Here is a 22,159-nt window from a genome sequence, read left to right as displayed (position 1 = left end):
CGATATAAACTTGGAGTCCGATTGTATTACCGTGTGATGGAATCCATGCTTAAATCAGTAAGTTAAAGGAAACAAAATAGCAAAAAAATTTAATGCTGACACAAAGAAAGTTTCAATTAAAAGTTTTTTTTTCAATTATCTGTTTTAGGAAGAAGAACGTTTGTCCATTCAGAATTTTAGGTAAATATTTTCTCGTTTTAATAAAACAATTTCTTTCTATAAAAGCCCTATTTAAAATTATTCACTCTTTCTCCTTTTAGCAAACTCCTAAATGACAACATCTTTCATATGTCTTTACTGGCCTGTGCTCTTGAAGTTGTAATGGCTACGTATAGCAGTAAGTTAAATTTTAATAAATAAGCACTGTAGCTTAATTTAAACAAATTAAGTTGTGTTGTGGTTTAGTGTTGCTTTGTTTTTTGTGTGTAACTGTGGTGAGAAGGAAAAGTCATACTGTAGATCAATATATGCTGAACAATGTAATTGGCAGTTACAGCTATTTAAATGGTTTAACATGTCAGTCAGTCAGGTCATCTGGGGGATAGAATTTTATGAGGCTTCTGCTCTGAGTGTATTGAGTTCAGGAGAGGCAGCTAATGAAACGGCTACAAAGGCTTGTGAGCCACAGAGTGTTGAAGGACAGCAGTGCTTCTGTGCCCCGCTGTTAGGCCTCTGTGCTCATGAGACCAGGAGCAGGAGGCTATCAGAAACTGAATACTTCCTAATTGGTTGCTGTTTTTATAATACCTATGACAATTTAATGATCATAGAAAATAACAATAAAGGCTCATAACTGTTTTTAAAAATATAATTTGAAAAATGTATTACTTTTCTTTTTTAATATATTACTTTTCAAACATTGTTGCAAATATTAAAATGTTGCACTTGCAGAAACAAAAGAGGAAGAGTTATCTAAAGATAGATAAATAGATAAAGGAATTTAAATTAGTAATCACTGAAACTGAATCTTCATAACTGCAATCTGCGCATTTTTAAGAGAAATCATTTTCTAATAAAGCTAGCAAATTCTCTTCCATTTCCCTTTGAAGTGTTGAGAACTGAACTCAGGACAGGGACTAGGCAACCCAGCCCCCTCATATTTACTGGTTCTAAGAAAGGATCTCAGGAGGCATTGAACTCAGTCTGTAGACTGACTAGGTCTTGAACTTGTAATTCTCCTGCCTTAGCCTCTTGAGTATCTGGTATTATAGGCCTGCAGCATCGGGCTCAAAGAAGGGCCTCGCTGTGTAGCCCTGGCTGTCCTAGAACTCAATATATCTGTAGACCAGGCTGGCCTCAAACTCAGAGATCCACCTGCCTCTGCTGGGATTAAAGGCAAGCACTGCTACTGCCAGGCTAATTAGCAGAATCTTAAAAGCATCACTAGTCATCCTTTAAAAACAAATCCTTTTATGTTCATGAGTAAACTGTAAACTGCAGTTGTCCTCAGACACACCAGAAGAGGGCATCAGATTCCAGTACAGATGGCTGTGAGCCAACATGTGGATGCTGGGGATTGAACTCAGGACCTCTGGAAGAGCAGTCAGTGCTCTTAACCGCTGAGTCATTTCATCCTAACCAAGCAGTAATGTTAGTTAAAGTGGATATTATAATGAATTGCTGGTAAGATACCTGCCTGGGTGTTAGTGTAGGGCATGTAAACTTGTGCAAATCTTATAGAAACTATGATTCCTATCTCTAAGGAAAATGTGTGCACATACACTTAAAAAGTTGGAAACCAGTTTCTTGAGAGTCTGTAGACCACAGAATAAGAAATACCTGCTGTAAATAAAAAGTGCTTACCCTTTTTTTTCTATATGTTGGTTTGTGTGATAAGATCTTCCGAATCTCATCATTTCAGACAATACTATTTCATATTGACACATTTTTCCTCTTGTTTTTAGGAAGTACATTGCAGCATCTTGATTCTGGAACAGATTTGTCCTTCCCGTGGATTCTGAACGTACTTAATTTAAAAGCCTTTGATTTTTACAAAGTGATTGAAAGTTTTATCAAAGTGGAAGCCAACTTGACAAGAGAAATGATAAAACATTTAGAAAGATGTGAGCATCGAATCATGGAATCCCTTGCATGGCTTTCAGTAAGTGATTAGCTAAATAACCGAAGGTATTCATGCGTAAGTGACCTGTTAGCGAGCAGTTGTTTATTTAATGAATCACCTGTGTTCAGCGCAGGACTCAAGTGGAATATTGGAATGGCCTGAGTGTGGGTGGGTGTGAGTTCCTGAGTGTGAGTGCAGGTCTGTGAGCTGCTGCTTGTTCTGCTGTGAACAGGCCAGCTGGCCTGCTGAGCAACTTTTCATCAAAGTCGGCGCTTTAAAGTCGGAGTCTTGAGTGTTGAGGTAGTTTATTTAAAATCCAAGTGTTATTGTTCATAATATAAATGTTTACACTTCGCTGGGCGTGGTGGTGCACGCCTTTAACCCAAGCACTCAGGAGGCAGAGGCAGGAGGATTTTGGAGTTCGAGGCCGGCCTGGTCTACAAAGTGAGTTCCAGGACAGCCAGGGCTATACAGAGAAACCCTGTCTCGAAAAAACCTAAATAAATAAATAAATAAATGCTTACACTTTTCAACAAAATTAAAAGATTATATACATTTTTCTGTTTTATCTGTTTGATCATTTTGTTTTAGTCATAAAGATAATAATCTGAAGTCCACAGTATTATTTAATGGTAGATACTGTTTTTTATATCATTATAGGAGTGGAAATCTTTATGTGCCATGGGCAGTTAGTTATAGAGCATGCAAGCTACTTTTATCTTAATAAAGGCAATAAATCCTATATATTCCCCTAAAGTGCTGTTATATTCTTCAAGTCTACTTTACTAGGTAAGACCTTGTGGTTTACCAGATTTTCAGATTTTAAAATAATAATTCAAACCATGTTGCATAATAAGAATATTTATTTTGAACATTGATATGAAATGAAAGAAATTTCAAGTTTTGGAGGATCTTCGGTTTGGAATTTTTTGATTAGGAATACTCAGCCAGTGAAAGTCTATGAAAATATTTTTATTTTTTATATGTTGTTAATGTCTGATTTTCAAATTATAAAATCATGAGATTGATAGTAGATAACTTTAAGCTGAGTCATGATATTGTGTATTTTCCTGTAAGAATGATTGCTATTATATTGGAAAATGCATCACATGGATATACTTAAGCTTTAACAGACCTTAAAAAGCTGAGATTTGGGCTGGAGAGATGGCTCAGCGGTTCAGAGTACTTCCAGAGGTCTTGAGTTCAATTCCCAGCACTCACATGGTGACTCACAGCCATCTGTAATGGGACAAAGACAGAAACGGTGTGTCCACATACATAAAATAAACAAATCCATCTTTTTAAAACTGAAGTTTTGGTGCCTGAGAAATTAAGAGCACTGGTCCAGAATTTTTTAGTTCAATTCTCAGCAACCACATGATGGCTCACAGTATCTGTAATGAAATCTCGTGCCCTCTTCTGGGGTACAGGTATAGGGGGGGGATGAGGAGGGGGGAGGGGAAGGGCGAGGGAGGAAAACATATAGAGGGTCCGTATCTCCAACCCAAATTTCAGTTTTTTAAGGTCTGTGAAAGCTCACGTATATCCATGTGATATATTTTCTAATTTTCCAATAAAATGGCAATCATTCTTACAGGAAAAATATACAATATCATGTTTATATGACATGACTTATCTCAGTTATCCACTATTAATTTCATAATTCTATAATTTAATTTCAGGTGACAATTAGATGAGTTTTTCATTAACTGAGTACAACTATGTAATGAATACTCAGGTCAAGACCTACAGCAACTTTTGATTCTGTATCATTCATATACATACATATATATATATATATATGCATGTACATATATATATATATATATATATATACACACACATGTGTATATGTGTATATATATGTGTGTGTGTAGGTGTAGTGCTAAAACCTGATGAGAATGTACTCACATTATATTGTTGATGGTAGGTGGGATCAAATGAAGTACTAATTATTTTCATCTCTCCCCTAAAATATATGTGCATGTGTTCATGTACTGGGGATTGAACCCAGACCAGATAGTGTCTTCCTTGGTCAGCTCCATCCTGTGCTTGCAGCTTCCCTCACATGGTGTCCCATGGATCCTCTGGTCTCCATGGCAACTTAGGCTTAGCTTTCATATCTTCATATATTATTAGCCTATCAGAGCCTCCTTGCAACTGAAGACCAAGTGCTCAAAACATGAGAATATGGAAGACATTTTAAGTCAAAGCAGATATGTTATGACTCCAAAATATTTAAGGAGTTGTCCATTTTTAATATGGATTCTAAAAAAAGATTTGTTTATTTTTCCTTTATCCATATTAATGTTTCTTTGCATGCATGCATGCATATTTATATACCACATGCATGCCTATTAGATCCCCCAAAACTGGACTCATAGATGGTTCTGAGCCACCATGTGGGTGCTAGGGATAAAAATCAGATCATCAGCAAGAGCAACACATACTCCTGACTGCTGAGCCCAAGAGTTTTCAGTTTAATTCCTACAGTCACGTTGGTTTCTGCCAGAGCATGAATGGGTTTTCTCTGCCTTTGACTCACTGTGTTTCAATATTTCGCTTTGCTTCTTGTCAGAACATTTATCTGTGGCCATACTTCCTTTACAGGCTCACTATGTTTAATGCCTACAATGTCTAAAGTCATTTATTGACTTTGTATCTTATTAGATGACTTATTAGATATAAACCACTTAAGACAGTGTATGGGGCCTGGTGATAGCAGATGCAGCAGTTAATTATAGAAGGATTAGTAAGGGACAGAGGTGGTCACTTTACAATGATATCCAGGTTTCTGGCTTGTGTAACTCAGTGGTAGTGTCATTTAAGAAAATAGATAGTCTGGGTTGTATGTAATTTTCTTTAGGATAAACTGCAATTTATTATATTGAGTTTAAAACAATTTTAGGCCATTCAAATTGAGGTCAATTGTATGTATGAGTTGAGATTAGGAAAGAATCTCAGGCTAGGAATATGAATGTGAAAGCTACCAGACATATATAATAAACATTACCAATCTTTACTGCCAAATTATCTTATGCTGGCCAGTTTGGTAAGTACTTTCTGAATGTTACTACAGTTTTAAAAATTGATCACTGCATTCTGATAGTAGTCTACCAAGTGGTAATATTCTAGATGAGGAAATGAATACCTAGAGAAGCTTGTTATATTTCCCCAGACCATACAAGCTAAGTGGCAGAGGTTCCGTTTGAATCCTGATGTGCTTTGTCCAAGGCTGAGTACCTATTTAGAAAATAGGTAATATCAATTAAGGAGATAATGTAATTTGGGGAAAGAAGGCTACAGATAGAAGGCCAGGGAGCTCTAAGATCAAAAGGATATACAGGAAAGAAAATATTCCAACTACAAAAGAAAGTGAAATTGAACACTGAGAGAGGAGTTAAAAGCATGAGTGGGAGAGTGTATGGTCTCAAGGAGTGCATGCCTACTTCAGACACGGTAGAAGCATCCAGAAGGATTGAGAACTCTAGCAGCAAGGAAGTCCATAGTAAGAATAGAGAGGACTAGTAAATGGAGTAGTCACAGTGAGCTAAGAGTACAGAGAGCAGAAGTGGCACACCACTATGGCAATGCCAACCCAGGAAAGACTGTCTTTTAAAACTGAAGAGAGAGACCAGGGTGTGGTGGTGCATGCCTTTAATCCCAGCACTTGGGAGGCAGAGGTAGGCAAATTTCTGAGTTCAAGGCCAACCTGGTCTACAGAGTGAGTTCCAGGACAGCCAGGGCTAACTTGAAAAACAAAACAAACCAAACAAACAAACAAGAAACCTGAAGAGAGAGGATGTAATGTTATGGGAAAAAAACCAACTACAACAACAACTACAGTGTTTTCTATTGCTAGGAAGTGGTAGTGCAAATGGTTGTTTTATGTTGCTCATGATTTTGTGAAAAGACAGGCTTTGGGAATAGCTTACAGGGTACTTGCTGTCTGACCCTGTGGTACAGCAGTCTGGGCCAGTAGCTCTGCCGCTGAGATCCCTTCACTGCTGGGCCTAGGTGTTACTGACCCTCTCACACGTGATTCTTCCTGGCTCTGCATCCCACCCCATTAGCCTCTGGTCTAATACGAGTGCTGTGTTTCCTCAGAGCATCTGGTTTTAGAGTAGGCACACTTTGACATAGAAGCTGGCCGCCAAAAGGCTTCTAAGAGGACCACATCTGGAAATTGCATGCTGGTCAAAACAGTCACAGTGCTTGCCAACTTGAGGGGATGGGGAAACAGATGCCACCTCCTGTTTAAAGAGAATCAAGGTCACATTTCAGAAGAGCATGTGGGTTGCAAAATACTGTTGTGGCAAATGGGAAAAGTGGGAAACACTGCAAGTAAGTCTGCCCTGGCAGGAAATTGAGGAGGTCTCCAATTAATAGCTTTTCTTTTTTATTTATTTATTTGATAAAAATGGCTGGGGTGGAGAGGCTGAAGTGGCACTGAAAGTTTGAGGGTGCTTACGATTGGCAGGTGTTACTATGGGACTTGATAGAGAGAGTGGAGTGGACTGGCGAAGGACAAAAGAATTGCCCTGCACAATTCCAGGCCATTTTGAGGGCAAAAACGAATTCTCTGCAGTTGTACCACTGCTCTGTATGATGGCATTCTTTCCTCAGAATCATCTTGCAAGATTAGAAAAGGTAGTTATTAGGTGCAGTCAGGCCTTGGAGTACAGCTATGGAGGTGCAGTAGAGCAACAGTGCAGCCAGGGATTGGAGGGTGTTTGCCAGTGAGTTTAGGGTCAAGACTGGAAGTTGTACCTGCATGGAGCCTAATGAAGTATAGATTTATATCAGCAGAAATGTTTGGTGACATTTGAAGTGACGACGTGATTGACAGAAAAATGAAAAGTTTCAGTGTAATATTAAGAAACAGGCATTTTTATATTCACACAAATGATCTCAGGAGAGAGCAGACTGAATAGGAATGGAGATGAAGACTCTGCAAAGAAGAGATTCAGGAACTAAGAGACTGAGAGGGTCAGAGCCACCCAGGCAGGACGTGTGTAGCAAGGAGCAATGTGAACAAGGAACTAAGATTTCTGTGCAGAGGGGCCTAGGTGGGCAGAGGCTAAAGGCCTGGAAAAATTAAACTTGTAATGTTCTTTGTCTGAGTTGCTAATCTCTATGAAAAATGCTCTGTCTGGTGATACATTGTGCAACAGCTGTCTCACGTAGGAAACGTGTTTCAGCTTTCTTCCGTTAATAGCGATATGGCTCTCTCTCCCTTTATTTAGTTTGTAACTTATCTGTGTCATTTTCTTCAAGTGAATGCGTATCGCCCTAAGGCAGTGCATCATTGGATCTTGATCTGGGTTTTTATTGTCATCAGTTGGATAATAATCTTTCTTTGAGACATTTGAAATATTTCATTTCTCTGTCTCTCATCTTCCTCTTTCCTTTTTGTCCCTTCCCCCACTCCTCTATTCTCTCTGATTTTTGTTTGTTGTGTGTTTGTTTTTTTTTGGTTCTTTTGAGGCAGAGTCTCCTGTAACCTGTTTGTGCTGCAGTCATTGTTCAGAACAGTCTTTCTGCCTTGTATCCCAGCTTCTGGGATTATAAGCATGCCACCATGCTCAGCTTCTAGAAGTTTTACATCAGTGTGATTAGTGATATGGCTGGAATTCAATTCTCCTGGTGCTGTCTTCTTAGCTGTCTCTTTGTTCATTTTCCTCCTTTTGGCCTTCTTCTGCATTGAATATTTTAATCCATTTTATCTTCTCTGTAGGCTTACTACTTAGACTCCTTCGTTTTATTTTTTAATTAGTGGTATTAATTTAAGATTTATAACATGTGACCTTAATATCTCAGTCTACCTTTGAATATTATTTTACAACTTTCTGTGTAGTGTAAGGATCTAGCAGCCAGGTATACAGGACACAGTACCTTACTCTGGAGGCAAAGCAGGAAAATTACTTCCATCTAGGAGTTCAAGGCCAGCCTGGGCAGCAGAGTAAAACTTTGTCTTAAAAACAAAATAAATAACGAATTAACTAACATAAAAATAAACAAACAAACAAAAGGAAGGGTGGTGGATAAGAATGGGAAAGAGAAACATTTGAGCAGAATACTTACCATTTGTCTCCCAGCTTTGGGGCTGTTACTGTAATACATATTATCTCACCAGAAGTTATAAAAGCAGTGCACTGGTGTAAGCTCTGCTGTAGCGCATCCGTTCTCTTCCCTCCATCCGCCTTCCTTCCTTTAAGCCCTGGATGGCCTACAACTCTATAAGCCAGGCTGACCTCAATTTCACAGCGATCCACCTGCCTTTGCCTCCAGAGTGTTGGGATTAAAAAAGCATGAAGGACCATGCTAAGCCCATTGCTTGTCTTTTAGAGAAAGAGAGAGAATAAGATATAAATAAAAAATAAAAAATGTGAGCCGGGTGTGGTAGCTCACGCCTTTAATCCCAGCACTCGGGAGGCAGAGGCAGGTGGATTTCTGAGTTGGAGGCCAACCTGGTCTACAAAGTGAGTTCCAGGACAGCCAGGGCTACACAGAGAAACCCTGTCTGGGGGGGGGGGGGGGAGTATTTTTATTTATTTACATGTTTTTCTTTCTGGTGTTCTTTATTTTTCATAGAGATTTAGATTTTCATCTGATTTATTTTCCTTCTTTCTCCAAGAACTTTTTATTCATTCATTTAAATTTTTTTGGGTTCACATCTATCTGTAAGGACTATTTCAACTTTTGTGTGGCTGGAAAAACAGGTCACTTCATGCTTGGAAGCTATTTGACTAAGCAAAGAAATCTAGGTTACAGCTTTCTTTTCCTGTTTAAACAAGCTGCTGTACTGTCTGGGTTTGCCTCCCTTCTGAAGTCACTGTGGTGTTTCTCTGCTGGGGAAGATTTCCTCTTTCTGGCTCCCTGTAAGATTTTCCCCCTATTGTTGGTTCTCATCCGTTTTCCCATAGCATGCCTTTATCTTGTCTCTGCTTTGGGTGTGTGGAAGTGTAGGATGTATCGCTCTTGGACAGCCAGGCCCTTAAGCACAGGTTAGGGTGTTCGTATTGACCTCTCTGCCTTCTCTTTTGAGGTCCCTCTTTTATGTGTATGTTAAGTTGCTTGTGGCTGTTGCCACACCCCTCCTCCTCTTTTAAAGGATGCTTGTGTGAGGTAGTTCATTTTAGAGGTTTCTATAGCTGTACCTTCAAGCTTATTGGTATTTTTCTTCTGAAGTATTTAATCTGCTCTTAATTTTATGTGCATACTAGACACTATATTTTTAACTCTAGAAATTTTTATTTAGATTCCTTTTATATCCCTTTAACAGATTTATGCTCCTTTGCCTTCTTGGACACATGGAACATAGGTGTTTATAACTTTTTAATCATCTAACTGCTTACTCTAATGTCTATTCTTTTTAGATGTGTTCCTATTGACTGATTCTCTCCTTTCTAACAGCCACTTGGTTTTTTTGCCTCTTGGTGATTTGTTTTTTGTTTTGTTTTTCGAGACGGGGTTTCTCTGTGTAGCCCTGGCTGTCCTGGAACTCACTCTGTAGACCAGGCTGGCCTCAAACTCAGAGATCCATCTGCCTCTGCCTCCCAAGTGCTAGGATTAAAGGCGTGCACCACCACTGCCTGGCAGTGATATTTTACTAGACGTTAAATATTGTGAATTTTGCCTTACTGGTTCCTGGATATTTTCATATTCTTAATAATATTCTTGAGTTGTGCTTTGGGACACATTTAAATTGTAAGTAGCTTAATTGTTTTGTACTCCCTCCCCTCCCTCCAGCTTTTTCTTTTTCTTTTTCTCTTCTTTTTTCTTTTTTTGTTTGTTTCTTTCTGATTCCAGAAACTTTTTCTAATTTCCCCCACTATCCAAGAGGTGATCTTGTAAGTACTTTACCTGCTGCTGCCTGTAGATGGATCATAAGCTCGTCTACTGTGGCAGGTAGGAAGCAGTTTGGACTCCAGCAGTGCCTCTGCTCCCCCAGGGCTTCTTCGTCTTTAGTCCTGGGGAGTTATCTCATGGGTGTGGACTGCTGTGCCCCAGCTGAAGTGGGTCTCCACAGACCTGCTCAGCTCTGTTGTGTGAATCCTGTCCCCTCAGTGCTGTTGACTTGTGTTTGTTGGGAGCCAGTGGGTTTCCATTCCCATCATTGTCTGTCGGTGTTTCGGCTAGGATACTTTCCCTGCAGTGGGCTGCAGCATGCTGTCTCATGGGACTCTCGTGGGCCTTTGTCCTGCTGCTCACCATTTGAGAACTGTTTTTTTGTTTTGTTTTGTTTTGTTTTGTTTTGTTTTGATTTATTTATTTATTTATTTATTTATTTATTTATTTATTTATTTCAGTTTTGTAGTTGTTTAAAACCACAAAATCTGGTTCTTGTTCTCCAGCAGGGCTGTCAGTTTCTAAGTGAAAGGCTTCATGATTGGTGAGATCCATATAACTATGATGTCGAAGTCCCTGAGGACTGTTTAGGACAGTGTTTCTGTGGGGGCTGTTCTGGAGTACAGCTGACTCTGTGGAGACACCGAAGTGCTAGTAGTTCATTATTTCCTCTTAATACTATCTAGAAAACCACAAGAAAGTTGTGTCTGTAAATACTGACAGACGTGGCTGACTCAGTCACCAAACACAAGGGAGTTTGCTTATGCAGCTAATTTGATTACTATGTTCTTATACATTAGTTTTGATCACTATACTCTTACATATAAAGGTTAAACATTTTTCTTGTCAGTTCTTTCCCCAGATATTACATGAAGCACAGTATTATACACCAGTACTATGGTAGTAAGTGACTCAGCCTGTTTGAGTCCTGATTTGGTAGCAAACTCACAAACAGATTTTTGAGATGTTTTGGTATCTTTTGAAAAGTCAGTGTTGACAGGAAGTGAACACAAAAGGGAGAAAAGCCTGTGGCTCTGTAAAAGCCAAGGAAGGAGCCAAAGAAAGAACCTGTATTGTCTGGTTCCGTGGTGAATCATTAACCTCTGGTGCACTGGGCACAAAGGTTGCGTGCCTGCCTGTGCTATTGGCTGTGAAACAATACGCTGGCTTTTTTTTTTTTTTTTTCTTTTTAAGTTACAGTTTACAAAGAATTGTGCCTTACAGGAAAACAATTGAATTGTGAGATAATGATTACTTGACTTAGTAACTTTTAAAACTGTGGGTTAGGACAATGACACAGCGCAGGCCATGTTGACAGTTACACAAGAACCAGGGGACTGGAATGTGATTTTTTTCTACCATGTGATTTTTTTTTCTTAAAATCAATTCTTTCTGAAAACATATCTTACCATGATCCATTTTCTCTTTAATATCACACCTCTATTTTCCACAATTCACTGTTATGGTCTTGGGTAACTTGGGAGACTTGACTTCACAGTCAAAGTGAAAAATATTTTATTTTGTTCAGAATACATTGTTGATACTGGCTGAAATAGGGCTCAGGGATATTCTAGGTTGTGTGTCTCTGACAAAAAGAATTACTTCATAGTTTCTAAATTATTTAAGAAAAGCCCTTTTTTTTTCCCAAGACAATACCGGGCCCTCATTTTCCTCTTCTTCTTTACTTCCTTTCTCCTTCTTTCTGCATATCAGCCATTTGGAAAGAACTGCAGTTGCCCAAGTGAAAGAAACAAAACATGAGAAATAGCCCCAAGCCTCCAAGGAACTTGTGATCTAGTAGAGAAGTGAATTACAGTGCTGTGCTGAGCTATGGCAAAAAAAAAAAGGAAAAAAGGAAGGAGGAAAGAGGGAGGGAAGGAAGGAAGATGACAGACCAGTAAGAGTCAAACTAGTGAGCACACATGGATGAGAGACTGCTTACAACAGATTTGGGAATGTGCAGCGATCGAGGATATGAAGGTGGCCCTAACAGTTACCTAAAACCCAGCATTCAAAAGCTGCAGCAGCAGTTTGTTTTCTGAGTTCTAGGCAGGCCTAGGTCACAGAAGGAGACCCTATATTCACAAACTAATGCACAAAGCAACCCCTCTGCAAATTACTCCTGATGAAGATGAAAAGCCAGCCATGAGTAAAAAGGAGGTATTTTATACAAGGGAAGACAGCAGACAATTTTCTGCAGTAGCTTTGTGTGCTAGTGGGGTGGGAGGGTTCTTGGAACAGTCTGTGCCTCCTTCTCTCACAAAGCCTGCTTTAGTACTTTTGCTCTCACGCTGACGATGCCATTGCAGACATGATTATGTTAGTGCACTGGAGGACTCATTCACTAAAGATTGCTACAGGCTTTTGTGTTTGCTTTTTTAGTTGTATTAGATTATATGTGTGAGTGTTTTGCTTATGTGTGTATATATATACCACTTGTGTGCCTCATGCCTGTAGAGATCAAAAGAAAACATCAAGTCCTCTGGAACTGGAGGTTCATAGGTGCTAGGAACTGAACTGGGTTTTCTACAAGAACATCCAGTGCTCTAACCATTGACCCATCTCTCCAGCCCCAAATGTTACACTTTTTAAACCAGTACTTGTCCTCTTTTCTCACAAGCGGGTACTTATTTCTCAGTGTTTTGGTATCTTACTGTTGCTTGAATTTTGGGAGTCAAAACCTATGCTCTGGAATCTTAAGAAAGCTACCTGTCTCCAATAAACAAGGAATAAGTAATAGTAAAATACAGAGAAAGATAAAATTACTCTCTGTGGTACGTTGGCAAGAGGAGCAAATGGAAGTCACATCCGTCTGTGGACTCCTGAAATGAGGTCTAAGAGGCATGTGTAACTTGGACGTCTTTTTCAAGGTGTGGTCCCACTCATCAACTTGCCTCTATTCTCTGCTTTCAGAACTATGTGAAAATATAGTTCCTCCTCTTACTGCCACCAAGGATTCAGCCTTTCCCTTCCTTTGGCATGGAATTCCTAAGAAAATTTTAATTTGAGATTCATTGTTTCATTAGTTTGATAGTCAGAGAAAGACCTGAGTGTCTGTCTTTAGAATATCTCTTTTGCCAAGACAGTTATATTACCAACCTATAAGAAGTCGCCTTTACAGCTAGGTATAGTGAATCATATCTAGGGAGACAGGGGCAGGAGGGTCTTTTTGAGTTTAAGGCCTCCCTGGTCTACATAGTGAATTCTAGGGCAGACAGCTATATAGTGAGACCTCCATCCCTTTAAAAAAAAAAAAAAAAGACAGAAAATGTAAAAAGAAGTTGCCTTTAGCTTGCTCTTCTGAATCACTAATTAAATCACTAATGTACATGTCCTTCATACTCTAAGGCTCGAAGCATAACTGTGTGATAGCATATTCTTCCATGGTAAGGGCTATTTTCTCAGTAGTGCATTTCACACTTTAATGTACACAGGAATCATCTAGAGATCTTTGAAAATGCACATTCTTCTCAGGGGTGTCTGGGTGGCACAGTCTTTTTAAAATACACTTTTTATTGAGGACTTTTTACAATGTATTTTTATCATATTTTACTTCTATTCCCAACATACTCTTGCTGTTCATTCTTAGATCATTCTGGTTTTTTGAGAGAGGGTTTCTCTTTGTAGCCCTGGCTGTCCCGGAATTCAATCTGTAGACCAGACTAGCCTCATACTCAGAGATCTGCTTGCCTCTGCCTCCCAAGTGCTGGGATTAAAGCTACTACCACAACTGCCAGGCTCACCTGCCCTCTCTCCCCCCTCCCTCCTCCCCCCTCCCTTCCTTTCTCTCTTCCCTTTCTCCCCCCTCTCTTTCTCTTTCTTTCTTTTTATAAATCTTTTAAAAACATACTTTTTATTAATTGAGACTTTTTTTAACAATGTATTTTTATCATATTTTACTTCCATTCCTACCCCACTTCTCCCAGATCTACTAGATCTACTCTCTACCTCTTTGCTCTTTCCAAAATTGTCTTCCTACTTATCCTGATCCCGTAAAATAACCTGTTGAGTCTATTTTATGCTGCCCGTATACTCCTGGGTATGGAACCATCCACTGGACCATGAACGGCTGGCCTATCAGAGGCTAAATCCCTGGAGATGGTAGACCCTCCTTTCCCAGGAGCCATCAACTGTCACCAGCTCCATAGGGACTCATGAGCCCTTTTTCACTCTAAAGTAGCAAGATACTTGATGATTGATTTTAGATGAACTTATATTCTTAAAGGGCTTTTAGGTAAAATTCTCTATTGGTTGTTTAAAGACAAAGAAAAATGTACTCATGACTCTAGTTTTCAAATGAAGAAAGAGACATTTAATATTAGTGAGAAGAATCAGATGTTTTTATTAATCACCTCAGTGTTCTATCTGTTGAGGTATGGGAATTGTCCCACAAACCACTCCGACACAGACCTCAGTCAAACAGGGCTGGTTTATTGAATGCACACCCCAAGACTGATCAATCAGGGACAAAGTCTAGACCAGGGAGCTGAGCTGCAGTGACAAGGCAGAATCCTATAGAGCTTGAAAGCCTGAAATCCACAAATGTCTGCGTCAGGTTATTCCACCAATCAGGATTTAGAGACAGGGAATTTCCTTAGATACATGTCTTTGTTATAAATTATCCTGTTCTCATTGGTTGGAGTATGAAACTGTGGTGGGGGACTTGCCTTGTCTAGCACTCATGTCTTAACTTGCCAACGGGGATGTGCATGTCTCTCTCTGTCACATAGGTTGTCAGTTCTCAAGGAGGTCTTGGGGACTTAAACTTACTCACCCCCTACTCAAAATGGAAGTTTTAATCCAACTGGCTTCTTATGTAGCTGCAGAGGTCTCTCATATAGGGGTCCATCCCAGGACAGCTTAAAGGCAAGACCCCATAAGAGCTCACACACAAATGCAGGAAGTGCTACTGGGTGGGTGGTTCAGACCCAAGCTTATTGTGGCTAACTAGACAAAGCAGTTCTAATTGACTTCTACTGTGATTAGTTTCCAAGAACACCAAAGCACAGAACAAAACAGAATATACAATCAACTCCAGCATGAGAAAGTTTCCTAGTAATAGCACATGAGGAAGTTACCTTATAACATTAGTAACAGTACAAAATGTCTGGCTAGATAGGCAACAGGTACCTAGGACAGTTACCGTTGGACAATGTTTGCCTAATGTAACTGTCATATTAATCCTGAGTTGATGGGAAGTAGTCTTACCATTCTCTAAATGTGGGACTAGTTCAAGAAGATTCTAACGCCCAGGCCACCCTGTTGGCATTTGAAACCAGATTTGTTTGCTTCTAGATCCCATGATGATTTCCAGTAAAGTGCTCTGCTGCTCTACCAGGTCATTTCTGTTAAGTTGGTCACAGTATTTTTATTGCCATGATGATATATATTTAGACACATGATGTGACAAAGCACAGTATACCTACTAAAACCAAAGAGAGTACTAGGGAGAATTCAAATATATAGATATGCAGAAGAAATACAAATAAAATGAGGATAGTAGCATACTGAATAATTTCTTATCTAAATAATTATTCATTGAGATGTAAATATTCAGGCACTTAAAAAGAACTAAAACAGAAGCTCAATTTAATAATTGTCTTCATAATTGCATAAGGTCAATAAAGAAATCAGTGTGTTTATATTTTACACACACACACACACATACACACACACACACACACACACACACACACACACACACACCAGAAAGCCTGAAGGAGAGAAGATACGTGTAAATCAGTAGAAGGCTTCTTACAAGTGCTGTGAAAAGCCTTAAGCCCCTGCTGCAGACCTGACTATGGTTTTGAACATAAAATCTTTTCCACATCTAAGTGTTGCTTACGCGATTTCTAATAATTAATCCTAAGCCTATGCTTTTCTCCGTGTGTTTGTTTCCTTTAAGTCACTGGCACTGAGGAATTGTTGGAGTTCACTGTGGAGAAATCTCTGTAATCCACCCTGTCCTTTCCCCACCACACCATTCAAACAGTATACAGTACCCATCCTTTTACTTTGTGCATTGGCTCAAAATGCTAAACAAATTAAATTTTATTTTTAAAAAATCCAAGGCAGGGTGTGGTAGCCCTCAGAAGGCAGGGACAGGCAAAATTTAAGAGTTCAAGACCAGCCTGGTCACCATAGTGAGTTTCAAGCCAACTAAAGTTACATAGTGAGATCCTGTCTTAAAAACTAAACATCAGTCAGCTGATCAGTCAATCTAGCTTTTTAAGAATAATTTTAACAACGTGTAGAAACTTGGTTAGTGAAGCAGTGCTCGTTCCTTTGGAATCTTCCTGATTATCATATATAGACCAGCATCAAAATGACTCCCACTTCTGCATGAAATGTTTGATATAGGAGCAATAAGAGGGAATGTGTGTAAGCACTGTAAAAAGGTTCTTATTGTGTAAAGTTATTTACTTCTTGCAGCTGTATTGAAATAGAATCCCATTTTTGTAGGTGAAAAGAACCAAAGCACAGAGTAATCAGGAAACACCCCTGAGGCTCTGGCTGCAGTTTGTCCCCAACTTCTGTGCTGCTTTTCCATGTGACTAGTTAGATGGTTGTCATTTGGGTCGACGCAGTGGGTTTGCCTCTTAGTCTGTTGCTGTGCTGTCCCAGCACAGGCACGTGGGCTGTGGTCGCTGGATCTCATTTACTCCTCATGGAAGCCTCGAAGAGTAGCACTGCTGTCGCTAGGCTATACATAAGGAAACCTGAGATTCAGACATTGTCAGATATCATGCCTTTGTATATTTCTAAGTAAATTATGACTTACAATATTGAATTTTCTGCTCTAAAAGTGGAGATACACCAAGCTTCAGGAGCTGTTATGAGGGATAATAATCACTTATGCAAAGGATATTGAGAAACATCACACTTAATTGTGATTTCCCTTGCTTTGTTCTCTTTCCTCACCTATACAATGATTTAAGACCAGAGAACTGAGGGCACAGTAGTCTGGGATTGTTCATCCTGGCTCACTCCCCTTTTTGAGAACTTTTCCCTTTGCCTCCTCTGCCCTGTGACTTTCTCCAAGTAGTAAATATTCAGGAGGGAAAAGGTCTTTGAGCCCCACTTTGTTGGATGTGACTACTCTTGGCTGCTAAGTGGCAGTTGGAGTTTATTATATTGCTTTGCTTATGATTCATGTTAGTAATTACCCCATGGCAATGCTAGTTCACCATTCAAGTACAGACAGGACAAGAGACAGCAACTGTAGAAAGGCTAAGAAGTATCTTCTGTCCTTTACCTGTGGAATGGAAGTACACCAGCTCTAATTTAGAAGATGAACAGGGATCGTTGACATAAGAGAATACAGTCCTGACATCTCCAGTTTCAGCTTGTGATTTCCTAACTAGTATAGTGAAGATAGAATTCTAGATGTGCAAGAAAAAGAGAAATGAATGAAATACTCATCTTAACTGGGTAGCATCTGGATTTTTCTAGGTTTCTCCAGCAGAGTAAGACAACTCCGAGTGCCGGGCATAAGGCGGTTGTCCTTTAGTCATCTGAAGCTACTGACTGCATTTTGTAAAACAGCACAGCTTTTCTCTTTCCTAAGCACTTATGCCCTGGTGCTCCCTCTGGGCCAGCACTGTAGAGTCACTTCAGCATGTGTATTTATAGCCCTCTCATGTGTGCTCTTTAAACTTACTTTATTGGCTTTTAATATTTTATAATTTTGCTCAAGATCACCAAATATCAAAAGTCGTTAGTTTGTTTTTGATTTTCGTCTTTTCCTGTGTTGCTATAAGTGATAGATTTAAGACATATGGGCCAGAGATACAGGCCATGGGTAAAGGTACTTAGCTCCAAGCCTGACAGCTTAAGTTCAGTCCTCAGTCCTTGTAACTTCTATAAGTGTGTGCTGGTGTCTGCGTGCTCTCCCTACTTCCCAGCACAAGAAGACAAATAAACCTAATTTTAAAAGTTTATTTTTAAAGCAATGTTAATGAAATGTAGAACAGAAATTTTATTTCTAACTCTTCTGGGTTTTTAAGAATTATTATTGCTAGCCAGGCGTGGTGGCGCACGCCTTCACGCCTTTAATCCCAGCACTCGGGAGGCAGAGGCAGGCGGATTTCTGAGTTGGAGGCCAGTCTGGTCTACAAAGTGGGTTCAGGACAGCCAGGGCTACACAGAGAAACCCTGTCTCAAAAAACAAAAAAACAAAAACAAAATTATTATTGCTACATTTTAGGTGGCTTTTTTGTTATTTGTTTGTGTATTACCATTCACTAAAATATAACAGAGAAGCTAGACATGGTTGTGTATATCTGTAACCTAAGCACTCGGAAGGCAAAGACAGAAGGGTACTGAATTCAAGACCAGCCTCTGCTGTGTAGTACAAGGTAGAAGGCAGCTTAACATGCCTAGTACCCCAGGTTCCTTTCTTTCAGAAAAAGGAAAACAAAAAACAAGAGAATTATATATAATAGAATTTCCCTTTAAGATTTTATTATGCTCTCTTATGATTTCTTTCAAAAACATCTAATAGATAATTGTTTTTAAGTCACTTTTATTTTTGGAATTAAAATGCTTTGTCATTTTTATCATTATGCTCATAGCATATTTTAGGGTAATTTTTCTGGGATTTTTTTCCTTTTCATACTAAGAAATACTAGTTTTAAAATTCATTGTTTTCATTTTGTTTTGTTTCTTTTCTGTAAACATTGAAATGAGAACAGCCCAGAGAGGATTGGGTATAGGAGTCACTGGATTCATTTGTTCCTTAGAATAGCTGTTACATTGTCTTTCCAGATGGGATATTTGTAGCGTTGTGCTGTGCGTATGAGACACCACCAGGCTCATGTGACTTCATAGTTTAACAGGTTGATCTGAAGCAAACTTTTCCACAGTTCAATTCAAATGGAAGGCGACCGATTCCTGTTCTTGGAAAATGCTGAAGATTGCTCTGACATGCAAATATGTTCTCTCTGCAACCTGCTTTTGCAACCTCCTCCTCCTCCTCTTCTACATCCTCCTCCTCTTCCTCCTTCCCTTCCTCTCCTCTTCCTTCTCCTCTGGCTCCTTCCTCTGTTTTTTAAAACCAACATATTTTGTTGTTGTTGTTTTTCTCTTCAGTAGCTAAAATTTTACTGAACTATGTGTTCTAGTCTCTTTACTCGGAGACGTCCTAAAGACCAGCACATAAAATATAGCCCAATTTTGATCCATCCATTAGCTGACTGTGAGCATCCACTTCTGTGTTTGCTAGGCCCCGGCATAGTCTCACAAGAGACAGCTACATCTGGGTCCTTTCGATAAAATCTTGCTAGTGTATGGTTGGAGAAGTAGCTCTTATTAAAAATATTATTTTGAAGATTATGTTGTTCAGAATGAAAAGATTTATGAAAGAAGCCTTTGTTGTTTTTCGCTGTAGTAAAGGTGTTTATTATTAGTGTGACTTCCCATGTGTAACTTATACTGTACAGTGCCTTTCCTCTCTCTCCCATCTCCTCCAGTATCCTTCCCTCCCCTTTCTCTTGTTGTTTCTATCCAGCTAACCTTTTATATACTTATTTCTTAAAATGATTTTTCTAGTTCAAACTAACAAACTTCTGAGCACAAATCTTTACTTCCTCTATTCTCAGGACATTGTAGAACAACAGAAATGTACTCTCACACTAGGACTCACATAGACGGGACAAACGCAGCAGAGCTGAGACTGTCAAGAGGAAAAGAACAAAGAAAGTAGAGGGATTAATTCATTTTATGAGGATAAAAACTAAATGAGGGTGTTTTGATGGGTGTAACAGAATAGAACAGATCATAATACAAAGAACACACACAGCAAAGTGCTTTCAGGGAGATGGGAGCTTCAGCCTCGAAGCAAATACAGGAATTGTCATTGCCAGAATTCTCTAGAGTACCAACTGGTATGTATCAAAATTATCTGAGACTTATAAAAACACAGGTTACAGATTGTTAGGTACAACCCCAAAGTTTCTGGGTTGGAGTTCAAGAATTTGTGATTCTACCATGTTGGTGGATGGTGGTGGTGGGTGTCTGCAAACATGAAGTTCCTGGACCCTTGCCTCAGAGACCCATGCCAGTCTGTCAGGAACTTGCAAGTGTGTCTGCTCCTCTTCGGGTAAATCAGAGGTATGCAGCTTGGATTGAAGCCTAGTATTAATTATTGTGCAGTGCATAATCTATACACATGTAAGCAATTCTGTCTAACTGTGGGAATTGTCCTCATAAACCCATTGCAAGCTGTGAATATCATAAGTCAAAAATGCCTTTGATGCCATTAACCCACAGAGTAACTTGTTTGGCCTGTCATGAAGTGGCTGCCAGGAAGCTTGTAACTCTGTTGCTGCCTTGTACTGAAGAGATATCATGGAACATATTACTAACTGGGAAAAGAGAATTCAGTTTGAAGTACAGTTTCCACATAATGTATACTACTTTCATGCTGTATTAAAAAGTAAGTGAGCATCCTGTAAGTCAGGGACCATCTATACATGCCTGACCAGCTAACCTTCAATTTTTTGATGGGTTCTTTTTTTGTTTTGGTTTTGGTTTTGGTTTTGGTTTGGTTTTGGTTTTTTTGAGACAGGGTTTCTCTGTATAGCCCTGGCTGTCCTGGAACTCACTTTGTAGACCAGGCTGGCCTCGAACTCAGAAATTCGCCTGCTTCTGCTTCCCACGTGTTGGGTTTAAAGGCGTGTGCCACCACCGCCCAGCTCAACCTTCAAATTTTGTATGCACATAAACACCCAGGCATGCAGTTTCCTATTGATGTCAAATGGAAAATCTGAGCAGGAACAGCTACCCTGAGACTTCTATAGCAGATCTGAGTGTGCTAGGAATGCAGAGGTAATTTTTCCTGGGAAGGAAAATACAAGAAACTTCTGTGCTATTGGATTAGGTTACGTTACTTCTTATCTTCGTATCAAGGAGTACTTGGTTCATTTTCTCTCTATTCTTCTCTCCAAGAAAGATCAGTGTGTGTGTGTGGGGGGGGGGGGTGGGAGGGGGTAATCAGGGAAAGAATATAATAATAATAAATAATAATAACGGAGGAAATTTTCTACATCTGTTGATAACATAGGGCTTCACTCAGAAAAGACCCACTTGGTATGCTAAGCATGATGAGTATACATTTGGTCATATCACAGTTAGTTAAGGAGAATGTTAAAATTATTTATGGAGAATAAAATGCAGATCACCATTGCAGTTGTCATTCAGAACACTGAATATTTGACAGTCTCGTATTCTTTATCTGTGTGTATGTACGTGTGTGTGTGTGTGTGTGTGTGTGTGTGTGAGAGAGAGAGAGAGAGAATGAGAATAGGGTAATTATTAGAACCAAATGAATTAATACTCAGTGTAGGTACTACTCAAACAAATAGATAAGGGGAGGAGTTTTTCTGGAGTTACCTAACAATTTTTTAAATAATTGGCCTGTTGTGATAATTTTTCTTTTATTAAAAAAAAAAAGTTTTCTTTTGGAAAGAAGGCTCAGAGGTTAAGAGAACACACTGCTTTTCCAGAGAACCCAAGGTCAGTTCACAGTATCCATGGTTGGTGCTTAGAATCACCTGTAACTGCAGCTTTAGGGGATCTAAACTAAGCGAGTGCATGCGTGCGCCCGCGCAAACACACACACACACACACACACACAGAGTTAACAATACTAAAAATCCATCTTTGAAAAATAGCAGATGAGTAAAAATGGTAAGATAAAATAAAAATTTAAGAGTTCATACTTGTATGAATATAAGTGTCTCTAGAAAATACTGCTGATTGAGCCATATTGTCAGTCACCAAGTAATTGTCAATTCAAATATGTTCTATACCCATAAGTTTCTTGATTATTCCCCTTGAATTTTGAACATTTCAGAAGTCATGTTACCAATGGGTAATTTAGTTTTCAGGCTAGTTCAAACAGGTTATTTTATGATTACTTTGAAATGTTGTCCTTGTGTAAGAACTTTTTATAACATGCTTTCCATTGAACAACTAAATTTATAGTGAAAAATAGTGGGTCTTATCTTCCTTCCATCTGGAGTTGGATGGCCTGTAAGCATTAAAGTTTAGTTGCTGAGAAACTAGCAAAGATTCTTCTAGGCATTAATAATTTAATATATGTCAAAAAATTACGTTCATTAGGGTTCTACCACATATAACCAAATGCATTTTCTGTAGCTGTTTCATCCACAAATTAGTCTTTCTGCATTGGAAGTATGAACTCTGCTTCATTTTCTGTTTTCTGTTTCCTGGTCGAGTGGCCAA

At 39.2% G+C, this 22,159-nt stretch overlaps 1 protein-coding gene across 2 annotated transcripts in view; it reads left to right on the top strand.

Annotated features, from left to right (window-relative positions):
• The window catches only part of Rb1 (RB transcriptional corepressor 1), a 133,094-nt gene that overhangs the window by 61,322 nt on the left and 49,613 nt on the right, over positions 1 to 22,159 (top strand). For both annotated transcript variants that reach the window (XR_383150.4, NM_009029.3), the window contains exons 14-17: positions 1 to 57; positions 149 to 180; positions 261 to 337; positions 1,905 to 2,101. Coding sequence is in view for 1 of the 2 variants with exons in the window: in NM_009029.3 (NP_033055.2) it covers positions 1 to 57; positions 149 to 180; positions 261 to 337; positions 1,905 to 2,101 (363 nt within the window). In the remaining variant the exon portion in view is untranslated. The remainder of the gene's footprint in view (positions 58 to 148; positions 181 to 260; positions 338 to 1,904; positions 2,102 to 22,159) is intronic.

This window comes from Mus musculus, chromosome 14 (genome assembly GCF_000001635.26).
Source record: "Mus musculus strain C57BL/6J chromosome 14, GRCm38.p6 C57BL/6J".
NCBI classification, from domain to species: domain Eukaryota; kingdom Metazoa; phylum Chordata; class Mammalia; order Rodentia; family Muridae; genus Mus; species Mus musculus.
Note: the sequence above shows the minus strand (reverse complement) of the source record. Positions and strands in the feature narration are given on the sequence as shown.